Here is a 27,754-nt window from a genome sequence, read left to right as displayed (position 1 = left end):
AATTTTATAAAACTTACTATGGTGATTCTAAGTACTATTTCCAAACCTAGAGACCAGCCAATTTTAGAAAACGTACTCCATTTTATATCATTTTTAGTCGTGTAATTGCTTTTTTAATTACTTTTTTCAAAGATGAAGGAAAAGAAAAACCGTGGTTGAAGGATTGGTAAGGTGGAAAGATTAATAATAGTAAAAAATAAAAAACTTAAAGAAATTTTGAATGAATTTATTAAACTTTTTTTTTTAATTTTGATTACCAGGGACCGACACGAACCAAATTTTATGGCTTCTATTCTCCGAGTCAGCTTAGAGAATACAAAACATCCCAAAACCAAGGGTGATCCGAGGACTTAAGATTATTATTATCAGGGTAGACAAGAAATAATCTGTGCAGATTACCGTAGTTGAATAGTCGATGTCGGGGCATTTTAGGGGTTGGGAAATTGCTAACAATTCCGCTGAAAAATTTCGGCATACCGAAGGAAATTTAAACACAAAGGCATGAACCTGGGTCGTTTAGATCGCTTGAGTCGTCATTGAAAATACATTAAGGATTCTGCATTTCACTGAAAATTTTCTTCAGATCGTTATTTTATACTATTGGGAGAGTAGGATTTTGTGAACCTATTTAACGCTCGTATAACTTTTGGTGTAGATAGGGTCCAAGGCGGAGTTGAAATATCTGTTTGTTGGCTTTGGAGGCATTGGTATTTGATCTGGATTTTTTGGGTTTTTAATTTTGATTCGAAATGATCTCCACCCTCCGCAATGTATTTTCGATGCGCTGCAGTTGCATTAAACGCACAAAACCCGTACATACGTTTACAGCGTTTCTTCATTAGAAAATGTAACCATAATGTTAACAAAATATCACATAGATAATGAAAAAAATTTTGAATCTTAAAACACTTTTATTTCAAAGAATAATACAATAATTCTTTAATCAATGTTGCAGTCGTGTTGGTAAATAAGTAAACACTTGCACTATTTCGGTTTCGAACCCAAATTAAAAAAAGTTTAATAAATTCATTCAAAATTTCCTTAAGTTTTGATTTTTGATTTTCCACCTTACCAATCCGTTAGCCACGGTTTTTTCCTTTCCTCCATCAATTTCTTTATCTTCGAAAAAGTAATTAAAAAAGCAATTACACAACTAAAAAGGTTATAAAATGTAGTACGTCTTCTGAAATTTGCTGGTCTCTAGGTTTGGAAATAGTAGTTCAGCATCACCTTAGTAAGTTTTTCGACTTTGAAGTAAAAATTATTTTTCAAAGTTCTAGATACTAAAACGTTTATTTCACCAACGTTTACAAGTTTAGTATTGAGCACATCTTATTGGAAATTTAACGTAGTTTTCAATGGTATCAACGGATTTGTCCAAAACTTTTTAGTTTTGGAGTTATCATTGTTTATTTGAAGCAAGGTCGTGAAATCTTAAAAAATCAGAAAAAGTGGAATAAATCCGAAACTGTGTTACAGCTTCCTTCCTGTGGCTGCACGTACGTTGGCGGTAGCTCAGTGTTGAAGGGAGAGATTAGTATGGTCGGTGAGGGGGTGAAAGTTTATTTATAGATGTTATGTTGAGCGGCATGGTATTTTTGGAGAAGGATAAATACCGAAACCAGGAAAAAAGAAAAAGAAGAGTAGAACAATGGGAAAAAAAAGAGAAAAGGAAAGACAGATACGGTTCCCGTGTTAGACCCCAGACGACCGATGTAGCGCTTCTGGCTTCTCTTCTTTCTTATGAAGTGGCGCTTCCACCCAGGGTTATGATGGGAGCTAAATAATGAAGTTCTTCCTTCTTTTATCGGAGTTAATTCGTTAACACAAGATGATATCTTAGGGTATTTAGCTTACTAAGGGTTTAAACTACGATTTAAAAAAATTAATACTAATAACAACTATTCTATTTATAATTACATTGACAAATTCTTTTTAAATTAAAAACTAACAAAAGGCCGAAACTTACAACTATGTCTCTAGTCCCGAATTATCAGGCCTGATAAAGAAATTGGAAATGAAACAATTCACGAGATCACTCTTCACTTGCCGGGATCAGCCCCTTCTCTTCGTAGGAACCCTCCGCACACGTAGATCAGCACGACTACTGAGTACTGACTAGGATCACAAGCCACACACACACACACTTTTTTAAAAATATTTTCTTTTCCTCGCAGAGACCACCTCTTACTCGGAACGTAATCTTGAACTGACTGCCGCTTGCTTTTTTTTTCCCAATCTCGAACCCAGTGCCCTCCGGGTCAGGATCTTGCAGGCCGAGATTCGCTTCCTGCTTCTCGAGCTTCTCGTCTCGGTTTGTCCCGCCACTATTTAAGTTTTATTAAATGTTTTCCGAGAAGGAGAAAACATGTAATAACTGCTGAGGTTCGGACCATAGTTAATTAGGACTTTTTCGATCCACTTTGAATGAAAATGTACGGGTAAAGTTTGTAACACAAATAGCCGAACACCCTGTATATGGCCGGGAGCACTGGAGGTTCTTAAAGGATTCCTCCTATGCCCTAGTATAAATTTTTATATTATTATATAATTAGACATAATAGATGGTTGTTTAAAAAGTTTATGTTTAGACATAAAACTGTTTATAATAAACAACCTAACTGAAATAGACGTATCTAGAAAACCCCAACTACAGACACCATGATACAAGCAGATTCTTCTCCCATAGGACCCAAAAAGTTGCTCGATTCATACACCGGATGTTGAACCTCCCATTAACACCTGCTAATTATAAAAAATAATTACAAACAATTAAAACTTTGTATATCAAGAAATATTTATCGATAGGTTGCTTGTAAAAAAAATAAAATAAAATAAAGTTTAGAAGAAGTCACCCACCAAAAATGTACCTTTAGGTTTTTCGTTGCTTGCCACACATTGGGAAACTACCAGAAAAAGTAGACAAACGTTCACTTCGAAACATCCTCTCAAAACCTAAAGATAAGGTTGACAACTTGTCAAAAAGCGGGGCTTACAAACTTAATTTTAATGATTTCGATGTGAAATATGTAGGGCAAAGCGGCAGAGAAATTAAAACGATAGTTAAAGAACACTTGCCTAATCGAACAAATTTTCTGAATTTAAGGACCATCTAAAAGAAACAAAACACAATTTAAATTTAAATACAAAAGGGTAATACAGTTTACATTTTTTCTTACATTTATGGACTTTAAATAGACCATTCGGCCTAGGAATGTTTGAAACAAAGCAAAAGGATTAAACATTTTACTTTATTTTACTTTTAAATGGAAATTATCGTCATATGACAGCCTTTTCTTCTTTTCTTAGATTATCTCCTAGCTGAAGAAGAAAAGTTTTCCAGAAAAATAAGAACGTTTTAAATAGAACAATTGTACATTTGGCCCATAAGATGGGAGTGAGTCGAAGTCTTTTGACGTTCACAGCCTAAAGCCGGCCGGCACGAAATTGGGAACGGGCTTGATTGAAATTGTGTTTTCCAATTAACTTAAGCCCCGCGGTCTTCACTAATCCGTTGTGTCCAATCGTCGTATTTATTCATCAACTTGGGCTTTGTTTACTTGACAAATCGGAACTAATGGCCTCGTCAATCAGTGAAAAACTAATAACGCAAATAAGGGAAAAACCATTTATCACTTTAAAACGTTAATCATCCGATCCTATTCTAGCACTAATACTAAAGGATTGGATTAAGATGTAATAAAACTAATTAAAAAATGGCGAGGGAAATTCATACTTTCGAATAATTACATTTCAAAATGTATTTGTGAAAGTTCGTTTTACACTTCTTGAATACAAAAATGGCTTATTTTCATCTTTTTCTTAATAGTTCTTAATAGTACTTGATACAATGCTTTTTTTTACTTTTTTATTGAAAAAATTAGCTAGATACAAAATGATAGTTAAATTATATGTCTAAGGCATTTATTACAATAAATTTATATATTTGCCCATATAAAGGATACTCTGAATCCATTATATTTAGTGGCCTATTGACCAAATTACTTCTTTCAATTAAGTAATCTTTTTTGTAAGGTTTTGGTTGAAATGAAAAGCTAGTGAAACGAGTGGGATTCGAACCCACGGCCTTCGGATAAATACACCGCTACTTTACCAGTTGAGCTATCGTGAATTCGATCGAAATCACAATAGCCTAAGTGGTAGTGACGTCGTATTTAGCCGAAGGTCGTAAGTTCGAATCCCGCTTTTTCATTGCATCCAAAACATTACATAAAAAGATTAATTAATTAAATTTAACTTGTAATTTGCTTTTTGCTTTTTAAGTGCTGTTAGTGTTCGAGGGAAAACACAGATGCAGCTACGTTGGGAATGAATGACTGTCTGTCTACTCTCTCTCGGTTTAGATTTTATTAAACAATGCAAACAAGGCTTGGTTTAAGTAATTACAGTGCACACTAAATAAATTTCCGAGGCTGGTAACCTCTTCGGGCCGCCGCACTAAAATTAGCCTCCTCCATGTGAGTACAAACATGAGATTGATAAACGACGAAGCTAAACGGCTCAGTGAAATTTTTTTTTAATAAACTGATTGAGCACAAAAATCCTACATGCCAAGAATTTGGAAGGTACCCTACGAATACTATTTGGAAGCACAGGAGAATAAAACATATATTAAACTAATAATCAGGCTAATATATGGGTAAAGATGTGTGTATGTGTGTGCATGTATGCATACTGCAATCTTGTAAATTATGTATACGAACGTGTATATAAAAATGTACATACGTTTCATATTTGTTTGATTAGTAATCTTTTAATTTATTAATGTATTTAACTTATTTTTTATTTATTTATTCATTTATTTACTTTGATTAAACTTAAATTCATTATCCTATTTATTATGCCAACTGTAACATTTTATTATTTTTATGATGTTATTATATTTGCACATATCATTTACTCCTGACATCGCTAAAGCTGCTCAATTCAATGTGTACCTGATTTCATTTTGCTTACAACCTACTTTTTTTGTAATTTTCCACGAGCACAATATTGTTAAAACCTCTATATTTAGACTTGGGATCAAATAGATCAATTATTGTAACAGGATGTAATAGTGCCCCGGCACTTCCCCTGAAACTTAAAGGAATGAGTTCTATGTAAATTTATTACTAATAAATCAAATCTCTTACAACTGGTACCCCTTACAAGAAAGTTATTTGAATAATAATAAGTAAGATAAATGGATAAGGAAGAACGAAAGATATTCGTGTTGAAACTAGAGTTCACATTAGGAAAGAATGTTCATAAAAATCAGAGCCGATATGCTAAAGTTGAATAGATCTCACTTCAAAAGTCATACTCTGTCTGCAACTCTGTCTACGAAACTTGCACTATTTCACTTTTTTTTCAGTCCGTATTGGAATCAACCGTTCTCTGCTTGCCGGACACATACGCGTGCTTTGGCCCTGACATGTCTGTGTGTCTACCTCGCATGGCCTATCCTTATTATGTCTATTCAATTTTGAATGACTTATGAAATAAAATAATTACTAAGATAAGCATTTTTTTAAAATAAATGAATAGTTGTGTTTTGAACAGATTTGGAAATAAGAGGGCGCGCTGTGGTGTTTTCAATTTAGATAAATTTTCCTTATATAACACCCATGTCAAATGAGGAAAAGCTATCTTTTAATTAGTTATAGATTTTTTGTCTAATTATTTTTTTTTAATTAAGCAAAATAAAATCTAATTTGTTTTATCTTACGGTCTGTTAGTTAAGATAATTGTTTATTTCAGATTTAATTTTATGGTTATTAGTGATGGTACTTTAGAGTAAAATAAAATTACGTTGCCCTCTGGTAGTCTCTAACTATCTTCTGTATTTGGAAACAGCAATGGTATTTGTTTACACACTGCTTCATTTCTATTTCATAACAAAAGTGATGCTTTCTTGGGGTTTTCAAAAATCACAGCACTGTAAATAATTAAGTCTAATTCCCATTGGTTTGCTCACTGGAAATTTTTATTTAACAAATGCATTCTAGTCTTCTCATTGACCCATGAAAACATCTGTAATTGGCATGTTCATTTTTCGGCTTTCCTCTCCAGAATTGCCTGTCAGTATCGGGAAAATTGCTTATTACGGGTTCAAACATCTACACACTTGTCTCTTTACACGGAATCAGAAGCTTCATCAAGTTTAAATTCCAAAAGCCTAACATTGACGGGCAGTCTTTCCTTGCGTGAACTAAGATGGGTTTTAAGGTGAGGTTTTACATGTAAATTCAGCTGTGAGGAATAAGGGTAATTTTGGCATATGCTCCCCATGCAATTCTCCTTCCGTCGAGATTATGTTTCACTTTTTGACAGTGCTCGATTTTGGGTGAGATTCGGCTCTTTAACCTTGGTTGTTTTACTCTCCCAAGAAGTAAGGTATTGCGGATTCTAGAATGGGTCAAAGTTTCGGCGCTTGATTCGGTATACTAAACATAGTTCTGACTCTTCAAAGCAGTTTTCGCCCTGTTTCTCTTCTGCCGTGTATAAGGAAGGTAGTTGAGCGCATTATAGTGAAAAGGTTGAACACGTTTATAGAAATTAATATCATTTCAAATAAGCAATATGGCTTTCGTAGGCATCATTGCACCATTGCACAATTAGCTAGAGGACTTTACCCTGAACCCCACTTTAACCTGAACAAACATTCTGGAATAGCACTAATATATGTTGAAAAGGCATTTGACTGTGTCTGGCCACAGGGGTCTTTTTTTCAAATTAATTCAAGTGAATGTTCCCAAGTCTAGTTTCCTTTATAAAAAGCTACTTAGAGAATTCCAGGTAGTAGCTGGTAATGCTGTAACATCTGTAACATCTATCTCATCTGGGATACGCCAGGGATCCGTTTTGGGACCTATTTTATTTAACGTATTTATCAATGATTTAACTAAAACGAAAAGTAAATGTAATTATGCATTGTACGCAGATGATACAGCATTCTTTATCTCGTCATCTCTCTCTCTCTCTCTCTCTCTCTCTCTCTCTCTCTCTCTCTCTCTCTCCTCTAAACTGCATATAATATTTGTAAACCAATGACCTCTGGTAGACGGATCGGTCTATCCATGTCCATAATACTTTTTCTCCTGAATTTAACGAGAATAGAGTTTTAATTTTGTTTTACTAAAGCATTCATTATTAACAACAATAATAATAAAATTCAAATATATTAAAATATATAAAATAAAAACATATTTTATTTTATTAATAATCAAATAAAAATGGGGGCGACGGTGGCCCCAACGGTTTAAGCGTTGACACGGCGCTCATCACTATAAGGTAAAGGTAGGTATATAGGTAAAATCTAGCGGCCATGCATTCGAACCTGACACTTACAAATGAACTTTAAAAAAAAAACCTCTGCTGTTGCGAACCCTCGTTAAAAAAAAATGTTATGGAAAGTAAATACTGCAAATTTGGCAATATCCCTATTCATTTTTGAGCAGTTTATATATTTATTATCACAGAAATAATAGTTTTTCTTTCTTCTTTGAACTGCCTCGCTGTAAGAGGCACTCTGAGTAAATCCCGTTTTTAATCACAATTTAAAAGACGCCTAACGGGCTTTTCTTTGTTTTCCCTTTGATTTTAAGGTAAAAGAGTTGAAAAGGTGTGATTTTACGGTTAACGCTTCAATTGTTGAGGAAATGTACCGTTTTTCCGCTCTGGTTCATTGCTCGTATTGTCATCGCACGAACTACGCACCTATTTTTGGACTGGTATCATCATTATTTCGGTTCTTGTACACATCACCATCTCTAAACTCCAACTAAGAGAAAATGGTGGAGGTGCTGTAGCACCTGTTTTGCTAGTTTTTGTTACTTTTAATCCGGTATACGATATAACAAACAACCGAGGTTGTATATACATTATATTGCGGAAAGAACAATTACATATACTCCTAGACACCTAGTTAAAAAACTTCAAGTTTCTTGATTTTACTATTGTACTTATTAAAAAAATAAATAAATAAAAATAAAAAATAATGCCAATGACAGGTGAAGACCGAAGAACTGTATATCAGGGTTATAAGCAGGGAGAGGCAAGACGCTCTTTGTATGCGTAGTTGGCTTGTGTCCAACTTGAACATAGGTCTAGAGCATTGTAATCCAATATGACAGGTAACTAAAATGTGCAATTGACTTTTGTTAACATTTATGCGTAATTGACCAGCCATTGATGATGGTTGCAGTAAGAATATAGCACTACAGTATGGTTATAAGCAGGGTGAGGCAAAACATTTTCCTCACATTGTCACTTTACCCTCTATGCAACAATGTGTCCTGCAACAAATCGAGCTCGATGACCAAAAATTTCACGCTTCCTCTCTAACGGTTCTTGGCAAATCTCTCTCATACTAATAAAACCCATTGACCGGACGATATTTACACCATCGTCAGGCTTATAAGCTAGATGAGAAAAAAGTACCTACACCTTCCATCTCTGCCGCTACCAATTTGATTTTGCCGGGATATTGAGCAATCCAAAACAATACAAGCTTCCCCCTTAATTGTTCAGCCGTGTAGAATGGTGTTGCTTAATCATCAAGGTGAAGGCAGTTCATTTTTTTCTTAACCACAAGGACAAAAGGATCATACCCTTCATTACATTGAAGAATATTTTAAATAATTCGTTTTTGAAAAAATCTGCCAATATTTTCTAAAATCTTACGATTCTTGACTCTAATGTGTTTTCGTATTAAATTATAGGTTATATAACAACAAACTCAGTTCCGCAATTATCTCACTGGATTATGGTGTTAATCCATGCATAAAAGATCTTTAATTGAACAATTAGTGTAATGCACGTTTTGTATGTTTTGAGCCCGAGCTGAACATTTTGGTCCGGTCGTTGATTTTGTCGGTTGGAACCTGATCAAAATTTCATGTATCAGTTTAATTGCAAATAATGGATGAATGAGATTGTAATGTGGTTTATGTATTATGTAAAAATTATACATCAGATTTTTCCATCTTGGACTTTCACCCCGAGGGGTTGTCACACCACGATGTGCTCACCCTAGGGTCTATACGACAGGGGAGTTCACCTACTCTGTTATGCTCCTCGGCCGCTAGTATCCCCCATAAGCCAGATACGTAGGAAATCGTCACTTCCTAACCAATGGGGTTTTCGACATCTAGGTCATTTCAGCCCCCAACGCACGCAAAATATGATCTAGCCTAAAACTCACTAACTTTAATAATACAGTCGCACAAATAAATACATTCACACCTATGTATATTAGGGATACGGATAAAAAAGGCGGCCACAAGGCCTTAGTGCACGTTGACCTGAATAGATCTATTGTGCTCCCCTGTTATTTAGTTGCAAGAACCTGCACCTACATAGACCTTCACAGAAATATAGAATGTGTTCTGCGGTCTCCTCCTTCCTGGCAGTATTTGCACAGTGTTTCTTCTGTCTTTACTCCTATCCGGTGCATGTGCTTTCTTAAGTGGCAGTGACCTGTCAGGAGTCCAACCATAATCCTGGTTCGGTTGCGGTTGCCTTCCAGAAATTCTTTTGCAAGTTTTGCGGATGGTCCTTCTTTCACGTGCCTCTACCTTGGGCTTTCACCCCGAGGGGATGTCACACCATGATGTGCTGACCCTAGGGTCTATTCGACAGGAGATCGTCACTTCCTAAGCAACGGGGTTTTCGATACCTAGGACATTTCAGTCCCCAACGCACGCAAAATATGATGTAGCCTAAACCTAACTAACTTCTATGATACAGTCGCACAAATAAATACATTCACACCTATGACTATTGCACTGATTCTATTTAGTCGGAGGGGTATTCGATATCCTCCATCCACCTACATACAATATTAATAATTTGGTCTAAATTAAGGTCGATGAGGTACTTTTATAAATATTCCGCCATCGACCTTAAATACACAAACTGCTGGAGGTGCCCCACACAACTCACACTAATAAATAAAATAATAAAACGCACTCAAACAAAATACCACCAAACACATAAAACAGATCTATGTACAATAAAAAAACACATCCTCCACTTCTGCATCCTCTGTGGGCATTTTATTTAAGCAAAATTTTTAAACGTTGTATATATATTTTTTTTAAATTTCCTTAAGCAGTTGACAAACGTTATCTCCCCCCCCCCCCAGAGAAAATGGAAAATTTGATCCGCTCGCTCGAAATAATAATTAAACTGAATAACCGTTCTTGTCTGACTTTGCCATTAAGGAAGGAAATCCTTGTGCAACAAGGCAGCATCTCCTTTATTAGCTAGATCGTGTTTCTAATCAAGAGAACCTTGTATCTCCCGTTAAATCTGACATCGAGTCGGTAAATCTCGAACCGTTAGTCACGTCAGCAGATCTGGATTGAAAATTCACCTCATTAACACATTCCAATTAGCCCATTGTCTATACAAAAAAGGTGATTGACTCAAAACAAAGCTCTGTAGGCCATGGAAAAGCAGTATGGTAATATTATTCATACGAGAACTTTCATGTGCCATGAATACCGTTTGTGACATTTTCATTCCAATTACAATCCTTCATTCCAATTAATATTTGTTTCTTTCGCTGACTTGATGGATTTTATACCAAAAAAAGGACTTCTATAAAACATAAACACAAACAACAAAAATATAAAACACACTGAGGAGGAATGGGCTTTCAAAATTAACTATAAACGGAGAAGTCGGCCATATTCTTTCGCCACCAGTAAGTAGTATGGATGGTCAACTGGTCACAGAATTTGCTAGCAAGGAGGAAAGTTATGAAACTGCCTTTGGGCAAACAATGATCTTTTGAAAAGTGATCATCGAAGATTCGAAACCATTCAATAGTTGAATTCAGAAATAGGTGAAGAATGATAGGAATCTATTATATTTAGTGGTCTATTGACCAAATTACTTCTTTCAATTAATTCGGACACCAACTATCTCAACCTACTTGTCTCAACCTGTCCGAGTGGATCGAAGTAACGATAGCTCAAGTGGTAGAGCAGCGGCGTATTTAGCCTAAGGTCGTGGGTTCGAATCTCGCTCGTGCACCAATTTTTTATCTCAACCAAGACCTTACATAAAAAGAATAATTAATTGAATGATAGGAATGTTGAACAAGCTTGTATTCAGGGGAGCATGGATGATGCATCTAGATCCTACTTTCTTCTCCTAGATTCCCTTCTTTCTTTGTCCCTCTTCTTCATTTTTTTACGAGGGTTCGCAACAGCAGAGGTCATACAAACCCTCAGGGTGCAGGTGTTTTTGAAAAAAAGCTCATTTGTAAATATGTCGGGCCGCTAGATTCGAACCCGGGGCCTTTACCTTACAGTGATGAACGCCGTGTCCTCGCCTAAACTGCTGCGGCCACCGACGCCCCTTCTTCTATTGATGGCTATTAGAATCATTCTGAATTGTTAGGTATGCTTTTTTGGCATGGTCGCCTGTCGCATCGCACTTCGGTGTTTGAAACCACATTTCTCATCCATTTACCATACCAATTATTATGATCGACCATCATCTCTCGCGACCGCTTAAGCTACTACACTAAGCTTAAGGAATGAGTACTTAATGTCATAATCCCTGTTGGCAGGTGCAAAAAACCAAAAATACAATAGCTTTTGTAAATGGAAATTAATGAAGCGAACTTGTCAGTGTTATAATTGTAAAGAAGACCTGGCTATAACGAAAACCCCCTTTTCAGATTGAATAATTTCATAAAAGAAACTTCAATTTACGCGCTGTATCAGGTTCGTACAGACAAAGGGAAACAAAAATATCTTCTAGTATTTCCGTCCGTTTGATTTATTGGTCCGTTGATCAAACGTCTTTTCAAATCGGAAACGACATGTGATTTATGTCCGTGAGAAAAGATTAACGACGAGCTAGGTCGGGTTGAAGGTGAAAAATGCGTTTGGTCAAAATTAAAACCTCTTGGTTAAAGTTTAATCTTAAATGATAAAACGTCAAAGTAAAAGGAAGCGAATATAAAACAAAAATGGATTCTGACAAGTGTACAGTGAGACTGGTAATAGTCCAGTCACGGACGAGAATAATCGAAGTTATAATCAAAAATGAAAATTATGTGCAATACAGGTGCCGAATATTATAACTATCGACCAAGCACATTGCAAAAGAGAGAAATACGTAAAACTTTTTTTAAAAAATGTATTTCTTCTGTTTCAACTGTCAGATATTGAGCAGTGGTTTTCTTTATATAAACACTTAATTATAAAATAAAAAATATAGAATTTACGATTCTCCCATTTTATAAAAGTACCCTTTAAGGCTGGGGTGGGCAGGGTGGCATTTTATTATAAACCGGGGGCGGTAAAGTGCCAAGTTAGCACGAGGCTCATAGAGTGGAAACCGGTAGATAACAGGAGTTATGTTAAAAGCTTCTGGCACAGATTATGCTGAATAAATGGGACGTATTTGAAAGATAATGAAGACGAAAAAATACAGCCGGAAAAATTATTTTATAAAATTTTCTTGCCTTCTTACCATTTCCAACAGGGCTTTCTAGCCTTAAAAGCTTCTTATTATGAATAAATATCCAGAAATATTCGAAATAATAAAAAATTGAAAAATTTCATAGTAAACACTTTTTCAGGTATCGGAGTTTAAAAAAAAAGGCCGTTTGTAAAGTATGTCGGGTTCGAATGCACGGCCGCTGGATTCGAACCCGGAACTTTTACCTTACAGTGTTGAGCGTAGTGCCAACGCTTAAACCCTTGCCTCTTCGTGTCCACTGTTGTACTATACGTTTGTAAGTATTGTACTAGTTTACTGAGAAAAAAATAATATAAAAATAAACAATCTTGGGCCGAAATAGATTTTTTAAGATTATGGTTATGCAGTGATATGTCGGGGTTATAAAAGGAGCAAGACATTCATCCGTTTTTGCTTAGTTTGCTTCCAATCTCAGACAAAGCACAATACAAGCAACATACATATTGTATGAATTATAACCTTTCGTTACTTGCAATGAGGAACATTTGAAAATCGGTGTCAGGGTTATAAACAGGGAGAGGCAAGACGCTAATTCTTTTTCCGCATAATTGGCTGGCGTTAAACTCGTTCAACGCGCAGTAGATTTGCTATCGAACTATTAAAATTAAAAAATGGCTGGAAAGAACCACATTCAAGTGGTGAATCCACGGTTCAGCTACCAGCCACCTCATCAGACCTTTATAGAGTTCAAATCTTACTGTTTTTCTTGTTTGTTCCATTTTTGTCAGATGCAATCTCTTATCTTACCATTTATCTATTCTGGCAAATCATTTAGAAATTCAAATACCCTGTTCAGCTGTTTTATGTCTGACAATGCCAACTCTGTCTGAAGGCTTACAGAAATCAGACATGGACATGTGCAACATCAAGGACATAAGCAGGGAGAGGCACATTACATTTATGCGTAACTGTCTTTTGTCATGTCTCTAGCTCCTCGTTTCACTTGATTGTTTTTAATGAATATAGTTAAGTAATTTATTTTACTTCTACAATTAATTAATTAATTAACTACCTATGCATTTCGGGCTTTAGCTGTCAGCCCCCTCATCAGACCTGTTCAGAGTTCAAATCTTCTTACTCTTCGTTATAAGACTAGGTTCTACCATTTTTGTCATTTTAACTTTGCCTGTTCTCTTGTCTCATCGTTTTATTCTGAGAGATCATTTAAAAATTAAAATAACTTGTTTAGCTGTTTAATATAACATGAAGGCTTACTGAAATTGGCTGTGAAAGTAAACAGTTAGGAAGTGCAACATCAAGGACATAAGCAGGGAGAGGCATTAGAATACGGAACAAGGTCAAAGTGCAAATACATTTAAATACAAAGGAAGCGTTTTTTCGGTTTGATTTTGAGTCCGAAAGCAAATTCGTTGGCAGACTTTTTTGGCATGATTTGGCATCCGCACTGTGGTGTCTGAAACCACATTTACCATATCAATTTATTGTGATCGACCAAAACTCATCTCTCGCGAGTCGCGACCACCATAACACATTGTGAGATTTCCCGAGGTACGAGAATAACCTGAGGTCATCCTCATGTTTGGTCAGGCGCGTTTGGCCTTCTTCAGCGAGAGATGAGCTAGCATTTACCATCATCATAGGCGGAAGTAACTGCAGCTAATAAGATTAAACCCGGAAAATGTATGCAAAACTGGAATTAATTTGGCATATCATGTACTCCTAGAGGTTGAAAAAGTCATCTCGACAGTAAGTGTGCATAGTGACTAGAATAAAGACCGGCATACCTATCAAAGATGGGTAAATGTAGAAACGCGTCTAACAGTTCCAAGCCATATGTATGAAGCATAAGCGACTAGAGTTTGAAAGAAACCATGATAACAAGCGTCAAGAAAAGAAAAAAATGGTTCAGCTTTCACTATAGAGTATTTAATACAAGTACGATATGAATAATGTATTTTTTGGGGGTGTTGAAAGAGAAAGAAGGATCGCCGTTTTTGCTTTGAAAAGGGCTGTGAATTAATAACGTCCCGCCTCTTTTGGAAGGAAAATTCATGGTGGAAACGGCCGGCTGTTTTTGAAAGAGAGAAAAAAAGTTTCTTGTCATGATAATAACTTTCTTTCGATATTCATTGCATAACATTTACATATTGATGTAACTAACTGGACATTAACTGTGACGCAACGTAAATAATCACAGTTTCTCCGGTCCTGTCCTTCATGGAAACCGATTTTTATCTGTAGAAACCAATCTAAATCTTTTTCAGAACTGAATATATAAAGGGAGGTGCAGTGCTTTTCATTCCTAGCCAAAACACAGACCCCTCGTGGGTTGGTCAATAGTGATCAGTTTTTCATTGCCATGTCGTGTCCAACGTATAAATTTAAGTCTGTTTTGACCGTTTGCTTCATCTAAATATTCAATCTTCAAACAGATTGTATTATATTTACATGTTCTTATTTATTTTGAACCAGATACTAATATTTTTATTTGTATATCAAACCTTTCAATGACGACAACAGAAAGATTGATAAAGATCAAGGTCTATTACTCAGGCAAATTCTTACAAAAATATATTTTTACTGACTCATAATTTAAAATAAATAATCGTAAATTAAATTTTTTATGAAGACAAATCTTAAACGCTTTCTTGAATTTGATTAAAAACTTACTTTTCCACTGATCCTGAATTTTCTATGTAAAAAAGTGGCTTGATAAGATAAAATATTGTCCAGAAAAGAGTAGGATGTCAGGGATATACGCAGGGAGAGGCAAGGTTGACTCCTTCCATTTTTTTTTTCATTTTGCCCTCTGACAAATTATAGTGATTCAAACCCGGTTCTAGATTTCTAAAACGGGTAAAACGTGTAAGGTAGTGACCGGAGTAAGTGATCAGGGTTATAAGTAGGGAGAAGCAAGACATTCCATGTCAATTGCGTCTCGGTTTAAGCATATTTCCTATATCTTGTTGCAAGATTTTGTTTAGTATCATAACTAGAAACTTATTAGGCTACATCCCATAACAAGCATAAATTGTTTCATCCACCAATCTTTTCAAACCGCTTGTCCTAATATACACAGTTGCTAACATAATTCAAAAATAATCACGATGCCTGTTATGTTTTTAATGTAAAATCGAGCACATTTTGCACTTTAGAGTAGGTTTGAGCAGAAGTACGTATAATATTGTGGAAAATTATAAAGTTTCAAAACACTGCAATGATGAATTCCTAACGTTTTAGTAAGCCATCTCGTTAGATAGTGATGGAAAAGACAATTCTTGCTAGGGATATAAGCGGGATGAGAAATTTCTGTCAATTTTGCTTTTATCAAAAGCAAACAATGTACACAGGCATATTTTGCTTTTAAAACACCATAATTTTAAACTCGGAGCTGTACATTCATATTATATGGATTATAACCCCCTTTCGTTACTTGCAATGAGGAGCATTACTAAAACTAACTCGGAGTCAGGGTTATAAACAGGGAGAGGCAAGTCAAGCTAATTATTTTTCTGCATAATTGGCTGGCATCAAACTTGGACAATGGGGTGGAGCATTACAATCTGAGAAGTCAGATAAATATAATTAGACGTAAATTGGAAAATATTCAGAGGGTAAGATGTCAAGGTTATAAATGAGGAGAGGCAAGCCGCTAATTATTTTTCTGCATAATTGTCTGGCATCAAATTTGGACAATGGGGTGGAGCATTACAATCTGAGATGTCGGATAAATATAATTAGACGTAAATTGGAAAATATTGAGAGAGTAAGATGTCAGGGTTATAAACAGGGAGAGGCCCGACGCTACTTCTTTTCCTGCATAATTGGCTGGCATCAAACTTGGAAATTGGGTGGAGCATTACAATCTGTGATGTCGAATAAATATAATTAGACGTAAATTGGAAAATATTCAAAGGGTAAGATGTCAAGGTTATAAATAAGAAGAGGCAAGCCGCTAATTCTTTTTCTGCATAATTGTCTGGCATCAAATTTGGACAATGGGGTGGAGCATTACAATCTGAGATGTCGGATAAATATAATTAGACGTAAATTGGAAAATATTGAGAGAGTAATATGTCAGGGTTATAAACAGGGAGAGGCACGACGCTACTTCTTTTTCTGCATAATTGGCTGGCATCAAACTTGGAAATTGGGTGGAGCATTACAATCTGTGATGTCGAATAAATATAATTAGACGTAAATTGAAAAATATTCAGAGGGTAAGATGTCAGGGTTATAAACAGGGAGAGGCAAGAGCTCATTTCATTTTGTTGTGTCATCGCCTAGTTGTGTTGTGACAAACGATTCGCGATGCAGTTTATGATGACGAATGAATTATACTGTATTTTGTTGTTAAACTGGTAAACTTTAAGTTCAAATTCAATAGACCTTACATCCGAAACATATTGAATGTATGTAGCGTAAATAAAACCTTCAGTTTCAGATAGTTTCAAAGCTGACATGGCAAATTATTGATGTGTGGGATCTATCCGTGTGATCTGCGTGATAAACTTGTAATTTTCTCGTTATAATTTTGTGTGCCTTTCTCACGTGGAGATGCGTTTCAGCATTTCCCATAATCCAATATTTGACATCGAACTGAACAACTGGAAATGGCGAAGTACCCTTGACAGACCGACCCAGCGATAGGAAGACCAAAATGATCAGTAAAGACGAATTTACAAATCTACGTGTAATTAAACTGAGCCATTGGCCGTGCAATAGTCAGACCGAGGTCACGTCTGGGACATCAGCAGGGTAAAGTAATGATGACTCCATCCATTTCTTGTTTACGGGCCCATATATAGGTACAGAAATAAAAGAAGAAAATGACAAAAAATTAAGTAAGATACTTCATAAAATGGAATGATTAATTGGTGTTTCTCAACATTTTAAGCTTAAAAATGGTTAAAGCTTGTTTGACTTCTTTTTTTTTAATACAATTTTAGAAAAATTTTATCAGAAATAATCGTTAAATTCAGGCATACACTTGATCAATTGAGTATGAGTTTAGTTTAATTTTAAATCTGGAGTTCATGACTGTTCAAATGAGGAAAACCTCCAACTTTTCATAAGTTTAATCTTTCTCGCATTGTCCTTTTTTTTGCTTATAACGAATCGCGTTTTAGCTTTTGACATTATCCTTGAAATTTATCGGTTATTACGTAAAACAAACAATGGTATAAATTGTACTAAATTTATGTAAATTGTGTAAAGATTATGATGGTATGATGTTCCTTTCTATGGACAAGGATTTGTGAGACAACGCACATGAAAATAACCGAAAGGAAAACCTTTAAATGCAGTAGTCATGGCGAACAGGTAACTATACACATCACACGTATAAATTTTCAAATTGGTAAATAAAAAACACTAGATAAGTCACACTACCAAAAATCCCGTGTATTTTTTTTCTTATCTGAAATGACGTCGTAATAATAGTCACTAAATTTCAAAATGAAAGGTTCACGAGGAAAAATACAATGGCTTTTGTTGTTTCCTGTTGATATCAGAAAATCTAAACTAATAAATATTCATCGAGAGTTGGCGTTCCCCGAAAAGTTTCCTCAATAAAATAACAGAAATATTCGATTAAGAAATCATTTTATGAAGGTCCAACTTGATAATGTTAACATATTTTGAATGAAAAAACAGGATGTAAAAACAATTAATCATCAGATTTTTTATTATTAATTAATAGTGTTGATAACGATTAATCGGTCCAACGCCATATGAAGAAAAAATCAAACAAATGTAATTCTTTGTACTATATTCCTATAGAAAACAACAAACATATATTTATTTATATTTGAAGTATTTTATTTATATTTATATAAGCCAATATAATCAATATGAACAATCTACCTAAACTCGCATAGTCGAACTTAAAACAAAGAGCAATTAAGTATGAAAATTATTCGAAACGAACATTTCAACAAACCAAAATAGGCGTAAAAAATTTTAAAATGAAATGAATAAATTCTGTTGTTAACTGAGGAAGACACTACCCCATTAGGTAGTGATATTAACCTTCCTCAAAAACTAAATTAATCATTTTTAACTTGAAATTAACCCTTTTTAATTTCAAATTAATCCTCCTTAAATTAACCCTAACTATCCCCACCTTCTTAATTTCAAATTAACAATTTTTACTTTGATATTAACTTTTTTTTAACCTTTTTTTATTTGAAATTAACCGTTTTTAACTTCAAACAAATGATTTCCAATTTGAAATTAACCCTTCTCAAACAAAAACATTTCTACCTTTTTAATTTCAAATGAAACTTTATTTCAAACTAACCATTTCTAATTTCAAATTAACTTTTTTATCTCAAATTAACTATTTTTAATTTGAAATTAACTTTTTTCAAATTCTTTTAATTTCAAATAACCTTTTTTTTAACTTCAAATTACCTATTTCTAATTTGAAATTTAATTTTTTTAATTTCAAATTAAACGTTCTCAAATTAGCCCATCCCTAACCTGCTTAATTTCAAATTAAACTTTTTATTTCAAATTAACCCATTCTAATTTCAAATTAACTTTTGTATTTCAAATTAACCCTTCTTAAACTTTCAATTTAACTTTTTTTAATTAACTTTTTTCAATTGTATTTTTTTCAATTGACTATCAAATTAAACGTTTTTAATTTGAAATTATCTCTTGTTTAATTTCAAATTAACTTTTTCCTTTTTTTTAATTACTTTTTAATTTCAAATTAACTTTTTTTAAATTAGAAATTGACTGATTTTAATTTCAAATTATTCTTTTTTTACTTCAAATTAATCCTTTTCAAATTTTTCATTTTCAATTTTTTTTAAATTAACCTTTTTAATTTTAAATTGACAGTTTATAACGTCAAATTAACTTTTTAATTTCAAATTAGCCCTTTTTATGTTCAAATTAACATTTTCTTTAAACCATAAAAACCTAGGAGATTTGAAACGTAAGTAAGTAAAGTAAAATTTCTATGTTTGGAAACAAACAAAAAATAAAATAATTGGGCTCTCTAAACAATATAACAAATTAATTACAATTAAATTAAAAATTATATACAATTAAATATAAAAACACATTATTATTTTTTTAGAAATAGAAAATACTTTATTATTTACATACGACATGGTTTTCAACGGTCTGTCGGAGACTATTATTCTTTTAATTTGAAATTTTTTTAAATATAAAATAATTCGGTTCTTAAAAAATACAATATATCACATTTCCAATTTTTTTTTTTGTTATATATATCATTTTTAATTTTATTTGTAATTATGATTCATGTTTTTGAGAGCACGATGATTATTGTCATTACAAAAATCTCAAATTAAAAGGAATAATCATTTGTTTTTATATTTAATTTATATAATTTTTAATATTAATTATGATTAATTGTTAGAAGTCTTTTAAGAGCCCTATCATTGTATGTAAAAAAAAACTCAGTAATAATTTGAAGTTGAAAAAGGTTAATTTAAAGTTAAAAAGAGTTAATTGAAATTAAAAAGGATTAATTTGATGGAAAAGTGATATAAAATTTCAATGAAATTATACGATAAATTTGTAAGTTCCAAAGCTAAGACAGGTAAGGATGCTTAATGTAAGTTTCCTCTATATGACATTTACGGTTAATTAATTACACGGCGTTGAAAAATTGTAAAATTTGTTTAATTTAAACTGCTAGACATAAATCTTCGAAATCAAATCAGGTCTAACATTTTTAACATTATGAGTAACAACATGGATTAAATAATTTAACATTCAATTGAAAATAATTATGTTTATCTTCTATTTGTTCTGTGAGAAAAAACTTCTGAACCTAATGTTCTATTTTCATGAAACGGCCACATTTTACTTTAAAAAAACAATGGACACTAAAACAAAAGGTAGGTAGTTTAATTTACAATTTAAAGTTTAAAAAATTTTACCCACGTCCTGCATAATTTTAGGTTATTGAAAGAAACCACGTGAAATTTAAAAGGAGATAATTTGGATTTTTTTAATGTCCAACAATGTAGGAAGATGTTTTAGATTTGTCTAAATACCTAGCATATATACAAAAATCATATGATATTTTTGCTGTTTAACTTTTTCAACTTAGTTTGCATTATGAAATACGTGAAAAACACCGTTTATATTTTTAGCCGACGTTTCGACCTTTATTCGGTCATCTTCAGGGCATAAAGTGTGGTGCTATTCTTGTGGTTTTTGTGAAAGACAACGGTTTCACCCAAAACGAATATGACACCACAAGAATAGCACCTCACTTTATGCCCTGAAGATGACCCGAATAAAGTTCGAAACTCGGAAAAAAACGAAAAAGGCGTTTTTCTATAATACTTTATTCCTGTCCGCTCCTCAAATTATGAAATATTTTCTTAAGATCCAGTGTGGTTTTTACAGAACAATATTTGTGTCTTAGATCGTAGGCAAAATTGTTTTTCTTTTGCACTTTTGGATATTTGGACAATTTTATTATTAAATATTTTATGACTTTTGTAAGGTAGTCCACTGCTTATGAAAGCTGGCTTGTTTTCGGATCTTTAATCAGCCTTTTATTTTATTGCACTTTTATTAAATCAAATTTTCTTTTTTGGAAAAAACACATGGCAAATTACAAATAAATAAAAAAATTATTAGTATGCAGAAAAAAAATGAAATTATATAAGAAATTAGGCCAAATCACGTTCAAAACATTAAAGTATGTGTAAATGAGTCATAAGTTAATGAGACGAGGGTTGGTCATAAAAATCGAATACCCACTGTTGAATGTTTGTTTACGCTTGGCACTCACGTGTTTCTGGGCTCCTGATGGGCGAAAGTCGACGTCGACCGTCCGGAGTCTTGACGATCACTGGCTTTTTCTACCCAGGCTCGGTTGCAATCAAGTGAATATCGACCGAACGAATGCGCGCGCGCCCTCCAACAAATGCAACTCGCCTCGACCTACCGCACTGCGACTCCAACGAAGGACCTCCTGGGTCCTTCTAGTCCTGGAAGGACCGACTTCCCCAGGCGGCGCACTCATTCCCGAAGGAGGGCTTTTCCTACTAGAATAGGGTGTTAAATCGATCGATTTTTATGCCAAAATATTAAGTGCTAAAATCACGAGTTGAAACTATTAAGAAGAGGTCTTAAATTTGGTAAAGTCTTTGTCATTAGATCATTTCCTAATAGAACTGTTTTCACTATTAGAAATATCGACCACTTTTTCACTCACGAATACTCTGGATCAAGTAAAAACATAAATATGTCAATCTGTCGATATATTTAAAATAGGTCGAAAGATTGGCAGTAACAACTGAATTTGCTTTCTTCTTCAAGACCATACCTTGATCCAGAGTGTTCGTGATTTTCTTATAGAATCAGCAATTTTCATCGATTTTTTCTACCTTCCACCTTTTCATTTAACTTTTTTTCTTTAAAACATTTTTTGTCGTTTGATTTACTATGCACTTTACTTTGCTTTTTAACGCTTGAAGATGAGATTTGTTTTGGGTTCATTCTTTTGAATTATGATTTGAGTTCCGACAAATTAGGTTTTTTTTTAACATTTCGGTCTTTTCTCGAATCCTTGGTATATTTTTATGGGAAAAGCGAGTTTTACACACCGGATTCTTTTATATTCGAAAATAGTTTTAAATTTAATTTTTTAGGGAGAATAAGTCAAAATCAGAATACAGATAATTTTGACAATGTTTGTTTTCAAAATTGTGTTGTTATGAGGAGGATCTACTTGTAATTCTTATACTTTCTAAACATACAGCTTTAACTGTTGGCTCTACAGTCTATTTTATAATTAATGACTAGAACCTGAACGCACATTGCGAGAAACTGTTAGAAGGAAGACGTAGAAACAACAAATTTTCCAGAACATTTCGGCCAAAAGATCGGTAGCAAAATAGCAAAATTTTCAACAACCGAGAGATATTTATTTAGGTTAATTGTTAACCAAAATTCGGATAATTGAAAATTATACTGAGTGTGAGGTTTTAATGTTGAGAAGCAACGAAAAGGACTTATTTCTGAATACCAAATTTGGAGAAGAAACCCGTTTTATTAATGTGTATTTATATGACCCAAATTGTTTTGGTCATAAAAATACCACATTCAACATGTCCGCACAACCAAAATACAAGAAAAAATATTTCAAAGTACTAATGCCAGTGTTGCACCTGGAGCACATTCTATGAGAAATCAGCTAATGATGGCACTCAGTGTGAAAATTAAGAGGCCATCGTCGATTAAGATCCATTTGGGAATGCCTAGAGAGGGTTCGAATAGTAGGGTTAGGATGGGTCGAGAGGTTGGTGTGAAAATTATGGACAGTTGACAAAAGGAATGTTGAGATCGTTGTGGAAAATGAAATCAGTCGTGTAGTAAAAACTTTGATTATTTGTATTTTGATTAGAAGGATTGGAGGCAATGGATGCTGGATAGCTTGGCAGAACCCAACAGTTCCACTCCGTACATCCAAAGTGGTCCCAGTAAAGTTTTGTATAAGGTTAGTTTAGTTTTGACAGTCCACGCGGATTTCGATCCTAAAAATCTTCGTAGTTGTCTAAGTCTTCTATTAGTTGTTGTCTATTAAGTTTTGTACTTCAGTCTGCTGTCTATGGACAAAGTATCTGAACTAACTGTCTAAGATGTTGGAAGCTCTTGATGTTGATGTTCAGTGGAGAGCAAGACGACTCTGAACTTGACCACTTATGCAGGAATTGCCCTCAGTGCCGCATGTTGTCCGAGTTAATGGCTATTCTTCTCTTAACGATACCTAGCCTTTTAATCTCTTTGGCTCAGTGTTAAATAGACACAGTGTCAGACTTATATCAATTCTAGTTCTTGGTTTATTACTAGAAAAACGCTCCTGACCCATGACCGGTTTTGGAGTCATCTGTATATCTGATATAGTCGGCATTAAATGGGATCACTGTCTCCAAGTTTGTTCTACCAGGTATTTTTTTGTCAAATCTGAATTTATGGGTCATGGCATCATCAGGCATCTCCAGTACTCTGTCTGCTTGAAGCTTTAGTTAGTAGATTTAGTCCCTGGATTAACCTATGAATTGTAACAGTGGCCTCTTCCTGCATAATGATATGTAGTAGTGGTAAACTCAGAAGGACTTCCAGGACAGCAGTAGTGATCGTTCTCATTGTCCTAGTGAAGCTGAGACATGCTACTCTCTGAGCACTTCTGAGGATCTTGACTGCCCGTAGTTGCAATGCCTTAGTCAACCAAAACACCGATCCATTGGTTATCATGGGTCAAATATATTTAACGCAGATTTACAGGGTATCCCACCCTGTCACTAGCATATAAAAACAGCAGAAACGAATTCACATTTCACAAAATATTTATACAAAACCGTTATGACACCACAATAATAGCACCACTACTGTTGGTATTTATGTGAATATGAAATTCTTGGTTCAAAATTTATATTTACATCTGTATTGTCTTTTTCCAATCTTCATATGTTTTGTAATTCATCCAGGCCCTGAAGATGACTCGAATAATGGTCAAAACGTCGGCAAAAAAAAAATTAAAAAGGTGTTTTTCCTAAAACACTTTTTTCCTTACCGCTCCTCACGACTTCAACAAATTATCACTTTCTAGTTAACGTTTTAGTTTTTACTCAGTTTTCTGCTGATGATCAATAACTAACATTTTAGTCTGCGGTATTCCTCATGGCATGCAACGAGCAGTAAATATTTGACAGTGTATCATCTTTGCATTGTATATGTAAATGTCATATTTTATCATTACGTATGTTATTAAAATTATAGCTGCTACATTGTGGCTATCCTTTCGAAAGTAATTTTACATCAGTGTGCTTAATTTTTCACAGTTGTTATTTCTACTATGTTTTTATTTCGACCTCAATAGTTTAATTTCTGATTTTCCTTCTCGAAGGTTGGATAATAGGTCCTATTACTTATTTCTATTGTTTTTAGCATCCCAATTCCATTTAACCGTAGGTTTTTATTTATTTATTTTTTATTTATTTTTTTTTTTTAATCATTCAACGTTAAATTTTAGAGCTGTCAGTTTTACACCAAAACAGACTGTACAGTCGTCACTTCAGTAGACTAAGGTTACGTCATGCAGATTCAAAAGTTCGGTGGAAGATGTAGAAGAAAACCTGAAAACCTGAAACCGTAGATGTTGTCTGCATGTAGGTTTCTACTTTCTTCTGTTTTAAGCGGATGCAGCTAGGTTCTTGTTTCCATTGCCTTAAATCTCTTTTTTTGTCTTTATAAAGACAACCGAATACAGCCTTGCCTTTTGTAAATAAAATTTTTTTAAAGAAACTTAATTTTTTTACCAACCACTTTTGTTAATAAACTAAAAAAATGTGAAAATGAAGAAAAAAAAGTGTTTCAGCCACACTAACAATGGGGATTAATTTTAATCACCCAAGTCAGAACCGATGCCAAATTTCTTAAACGGGCATAACTGAAAATAATTTTCAACACTTTTGCCAAGTATCGGTTCAAAGGCTTGAAATGACAAGCCACGAGAGACTACAAGTGCAATCTGAGTTATACGGGGAGGATGCTTTTCGACGGGTAGAAGTCACTGGGAATGGAAGTGAGTTTTCCAACTGGGAAAATTATTTTCAGTTTAATAGACCGGCCAGGTTGAGAATTCTTTTCATTTCCAGATTCCTTGGTGTTACTCAAATTTGCGACCAAAACCGATGAAAAGAACGTACGGTATGATGAAGATGGTGATATTGTCATACCAAGGAAGCAAAATTTACTGCTTGGTGGGTTTTGATCTTTCATTATTAGCAATATTTTATTTTTAATTTCAGAAATATATATTGCAATAAAATTTAAATCTTCATCAATGAAATTACAATGATGAAGTTTCATTGAACTTATTGAGAAGAAATGGTTATTGCCAAGTTAATGACATTAATTTAAAATGGTTTAATCATCCATGTAATAAAAATAAGTCATAATTGAACACTACTTGTTACAAAATGTCTTAGAAAGGTATTTAATTATAAAGTAATCCTGTATAATTGCTAAGTCTGCTCTTCAACAAACATTTTGTTTTTCAAAACTTTAATTTTCTCATCAGGAAAAAGTTTTATAAACAATTTACACAATAGTTTAAATGTTAGAAATAGTTTTAAGAAAGAATAAGCAGGCTATATGTCATTGTTTTGTACTTTAAATAATATTAAGAAGGATTTTTATGTTAATTTTGTGTGTGTGTGTGTGTGTTAAGGTCTAAGGAGAAAATTTTATTTTTATTTAGAAATCGAGAGATGCAGTCTGGTGTCAACAATTTTTGTCAAAAGTAAAGATAAAACCTTTGATAAAAACCATTTTTGTAAATGTGGTAGCAATAAATTACCAAAAACACAATGGTTTTATGTTATAATTTTGTAAAGTAAATAATAATTAAGAAGGATTTTTATGTTAATTTTTTGTGTGTGTGTGTGTGTGTTAAGGTCTAAGGAGAAAATTTTATTTTTATTTAGAAATCGAGAGATGCAGTCTGGTGTCAACAATTTTTGTCAAAAGTAAAGATAAAACCTTTGATAAAAACCATTTTTGTAAATGTGGTAGCAATAAATTACCAAAAACACAATGGTTTTATGTTATAATTTTGTAAAGTAAATAATAATTAAGAAGGATTTTTAGGTTAAATAAAAAAAAAATTTTTTGTGTTAAGGACTCAGGTGAGATTTTAATTATAAGGTAATTTGCTATAATTCGTTCAACAATTTTTGTTAAAAGTAAAGATAAAACCGTTGATAAAAACCATTTTTACAAGTTTTAATAGTAGCAATAAATTAACAAAAAACACAATTGTGTTATATTATCATTTTGTACAGTAAATAATAATCAAGAAGGATTTTTAGGTTAAATAAAAATAATTTTTTTGTGATAAGGTCTCAGAAGAGATTTTAATTATAAAGCACTTTGCTATAATTCGTTCAATAATTTTTGTTAAAAGTAAAGATAAAAACGTTGATAAAAACATTTTTACAATAGTTTTAATGATAGCAATAAATTAACAAAAAAAATGGTTTTATGTTGTTTTGTATGGTAAATAATATTTAAGAAGGGTTATTAGGTTTAAAAAAATTTCTTAAGGAGGGATTTTAATATTTTAACATATTTTATTTTATTTATTGCAACACTCTAAAACTGTACTTAATTGTAGAATTTTCTGAGACTACAACTATCGACTTAGTCGGTTTACAACTATGGAGAGGCGCTTTTCTTCTGTCAGATTTTATTCTGTCAGAACACTCCCATCTCTTTGAGAACAAAGTCATACTTGAGCTTGCTTCAGGAATCGGGCTTACCAGCATTGTCGCAGGGATGGTTGGCAAACGGGTCATTTCGACAGGTAATTTATTAATAGAAATTTTAAAAAAGCACTTGCTCACTTGTATGATTTTTAAAGATGTAAACCAAAAGGATGTACTTGATTTATTAAGTAGAAACATCGAGAGGAATAATGACATTGTTAAAGCACAGATGACTATAGAGGCGCTTAATTTTTATCAAACGGATTGGTCAGTGGAAATGAAGTGTATGCTAAATGAAACTGACATTGTTATTGCTGCTGATGGTTTGTTATTTAAAGTACAATTTAATTATTTTTTTATGCAACGCTTTAATAATTGTGATATTTTAGTTGTATATGATGATGAGTTAACAGAAGCTTTTGTTCTCTGTCTGACTAAAATTCTTTTAGAGCCACCACAGAAGATATTTTTTCTCGCTTTGGAGAAAAGGTATAAATGTGCATTTTACAGTTTGAATTTATTTCAAGTGTTTCGCGTTTCAGATACGTGTTCACATTGGCAGATCTCAACAGCGTACCGCCTTGCTATGACCATTTCATAACATTCCTGCATGAAACATGGAAACCGTCTCCAATGTCCAACTGGAGAGTGGAATTTGTCGACACTGATTTTTACCAGTCTTTCGATTACGATCGGACAGAACAATTGGTCCTTTTGAAAATATCAACATGAATATTACGTACATATAAGACACTATAAATATTATTTTTGTACTATGGACAATTGTAATACAAGATTTTACAATTAAATCCTACACTTTTTGTTAAGATTTTTTTTCCTGTGATATGTGACCTTTGTAGTGTTTCAAAAGTATGTTTTCATGTTGAACTTTTTATATAATTCGTAAAGGTCCAAGCTTATTTATCAATATGATTCCAAAGTGTAAATAAAGGCCAAAGAATCATTACAAGTGACAGACAGAAGATATTTTTTTTAAACTCTAGTTTTAGAGTCATAGT

The 27,754-nt window shown here is 33.4% G+C and overlaps 2 protein-coding genes across 8 annotated transcripts in view; one reads left to right on the top strand and one right to left on the bottom strand.

The window, feature by feature from the left end:
* Positions 1-21,309, bottom strand: part of LOC106664249 (beta-glucuronidase) — a 50,350-nt gene extending 29,041 nt beyond the window's left edge. The window contains exon 1 of one of the 3 annotated variants that reach the window (XM_024226523.1): positions 21,254-21,309. The gene's annotated coding sequence lies outside the window, so the exon portion shown is untranslated. Of the gene's footprint in view, positions 1-1,969; positions 2,141-21,222 lie in introns of those variants that run through there. The other 2 variants (XM_024226521.1, XM_024226517.1) reach the window with 2 other exon arrangements.
* On the top strand, positions 21,068-27,562 carry LOC106664253 (methyltransferase-like protein 22). Of its 5 annotated transcripts, none has more exons than XM_014389804.1 (8): positions 21,068-21,602; positions 24,500-24,635; positions 24,845-25,051; positions 25,125-25,229; positions 26,645-26,833; positions 26,891-27,058; positions 27,125-27,224; positions 27,278-27,562. In XM_014389804.1, exons 3-8 carry the CDS (start codon positions 24,967-24,969, stop codon positions 27,465-27,467), a joined length of 837 nt encoding a protein of 278 aa, XP_014245290.1. In that variant the 5' UTR covers positions 21,068-21,602; positions 24,500-24,635; positions 24,845-24,966; the 3' UTR covers positions 27,468-27,562. The 5 variants fall into 5 exon arrangements, with proteins under 5 accessions (XP_014245290.1, XP_014245289.1, XP_024082304.1 ...); XM_014389803.1 differs by having other exon boundaries at positions 24,837-25,051; XM_024226536.1 differs by having other exon boundaries at positions 24,500-24,747.
* Positions 27,563-27,754: the final 192 nt, after the last annotated feature.

This window comes from Cimex lectularius, unplaced genomic scaffold, assembly GCF_000648675.2.
Source record: "Cimex lectularius strain Harlan isolate CLEC.00 unplaced genomic scaffold, Clec_2.1 scaffold50, whole genome shotgun sequence".
Lineage (NCBI taxonomy): Eukaryota > Metazoa > Arthropoda > Insecta > Hemiptera > Cimicidae > Cimex > Cimex lectularius.
The sequence above is the reverse complement of the archived record's forward strand: the minus strand, read 5'-3'. Positions and strand labels throughout refer to the sequence as shown.

Coding starts and splice junctions, on each gene's coding strand:
- LOC106664253 (XM_014389804.1), top strand. CDS start 24,967: ATGACAAGCCACGAGAGACTACAAGTGCAATCTGAGTTATACGGGGAG. Junction 26,834..26,890: donor CAAACGGGTCATTTCGACAG/GTAATTTATTAA, acceptor TGATTTTTAAAG/ATGTAAACCAAAAGGATGTA. Junction 27,059..27,124: donor CATTGTTATTGCTGCTGATG/GTTTGTTATTTA, acceptor GTGATATTTTAG/TTGTATATGATGATGAGTTA.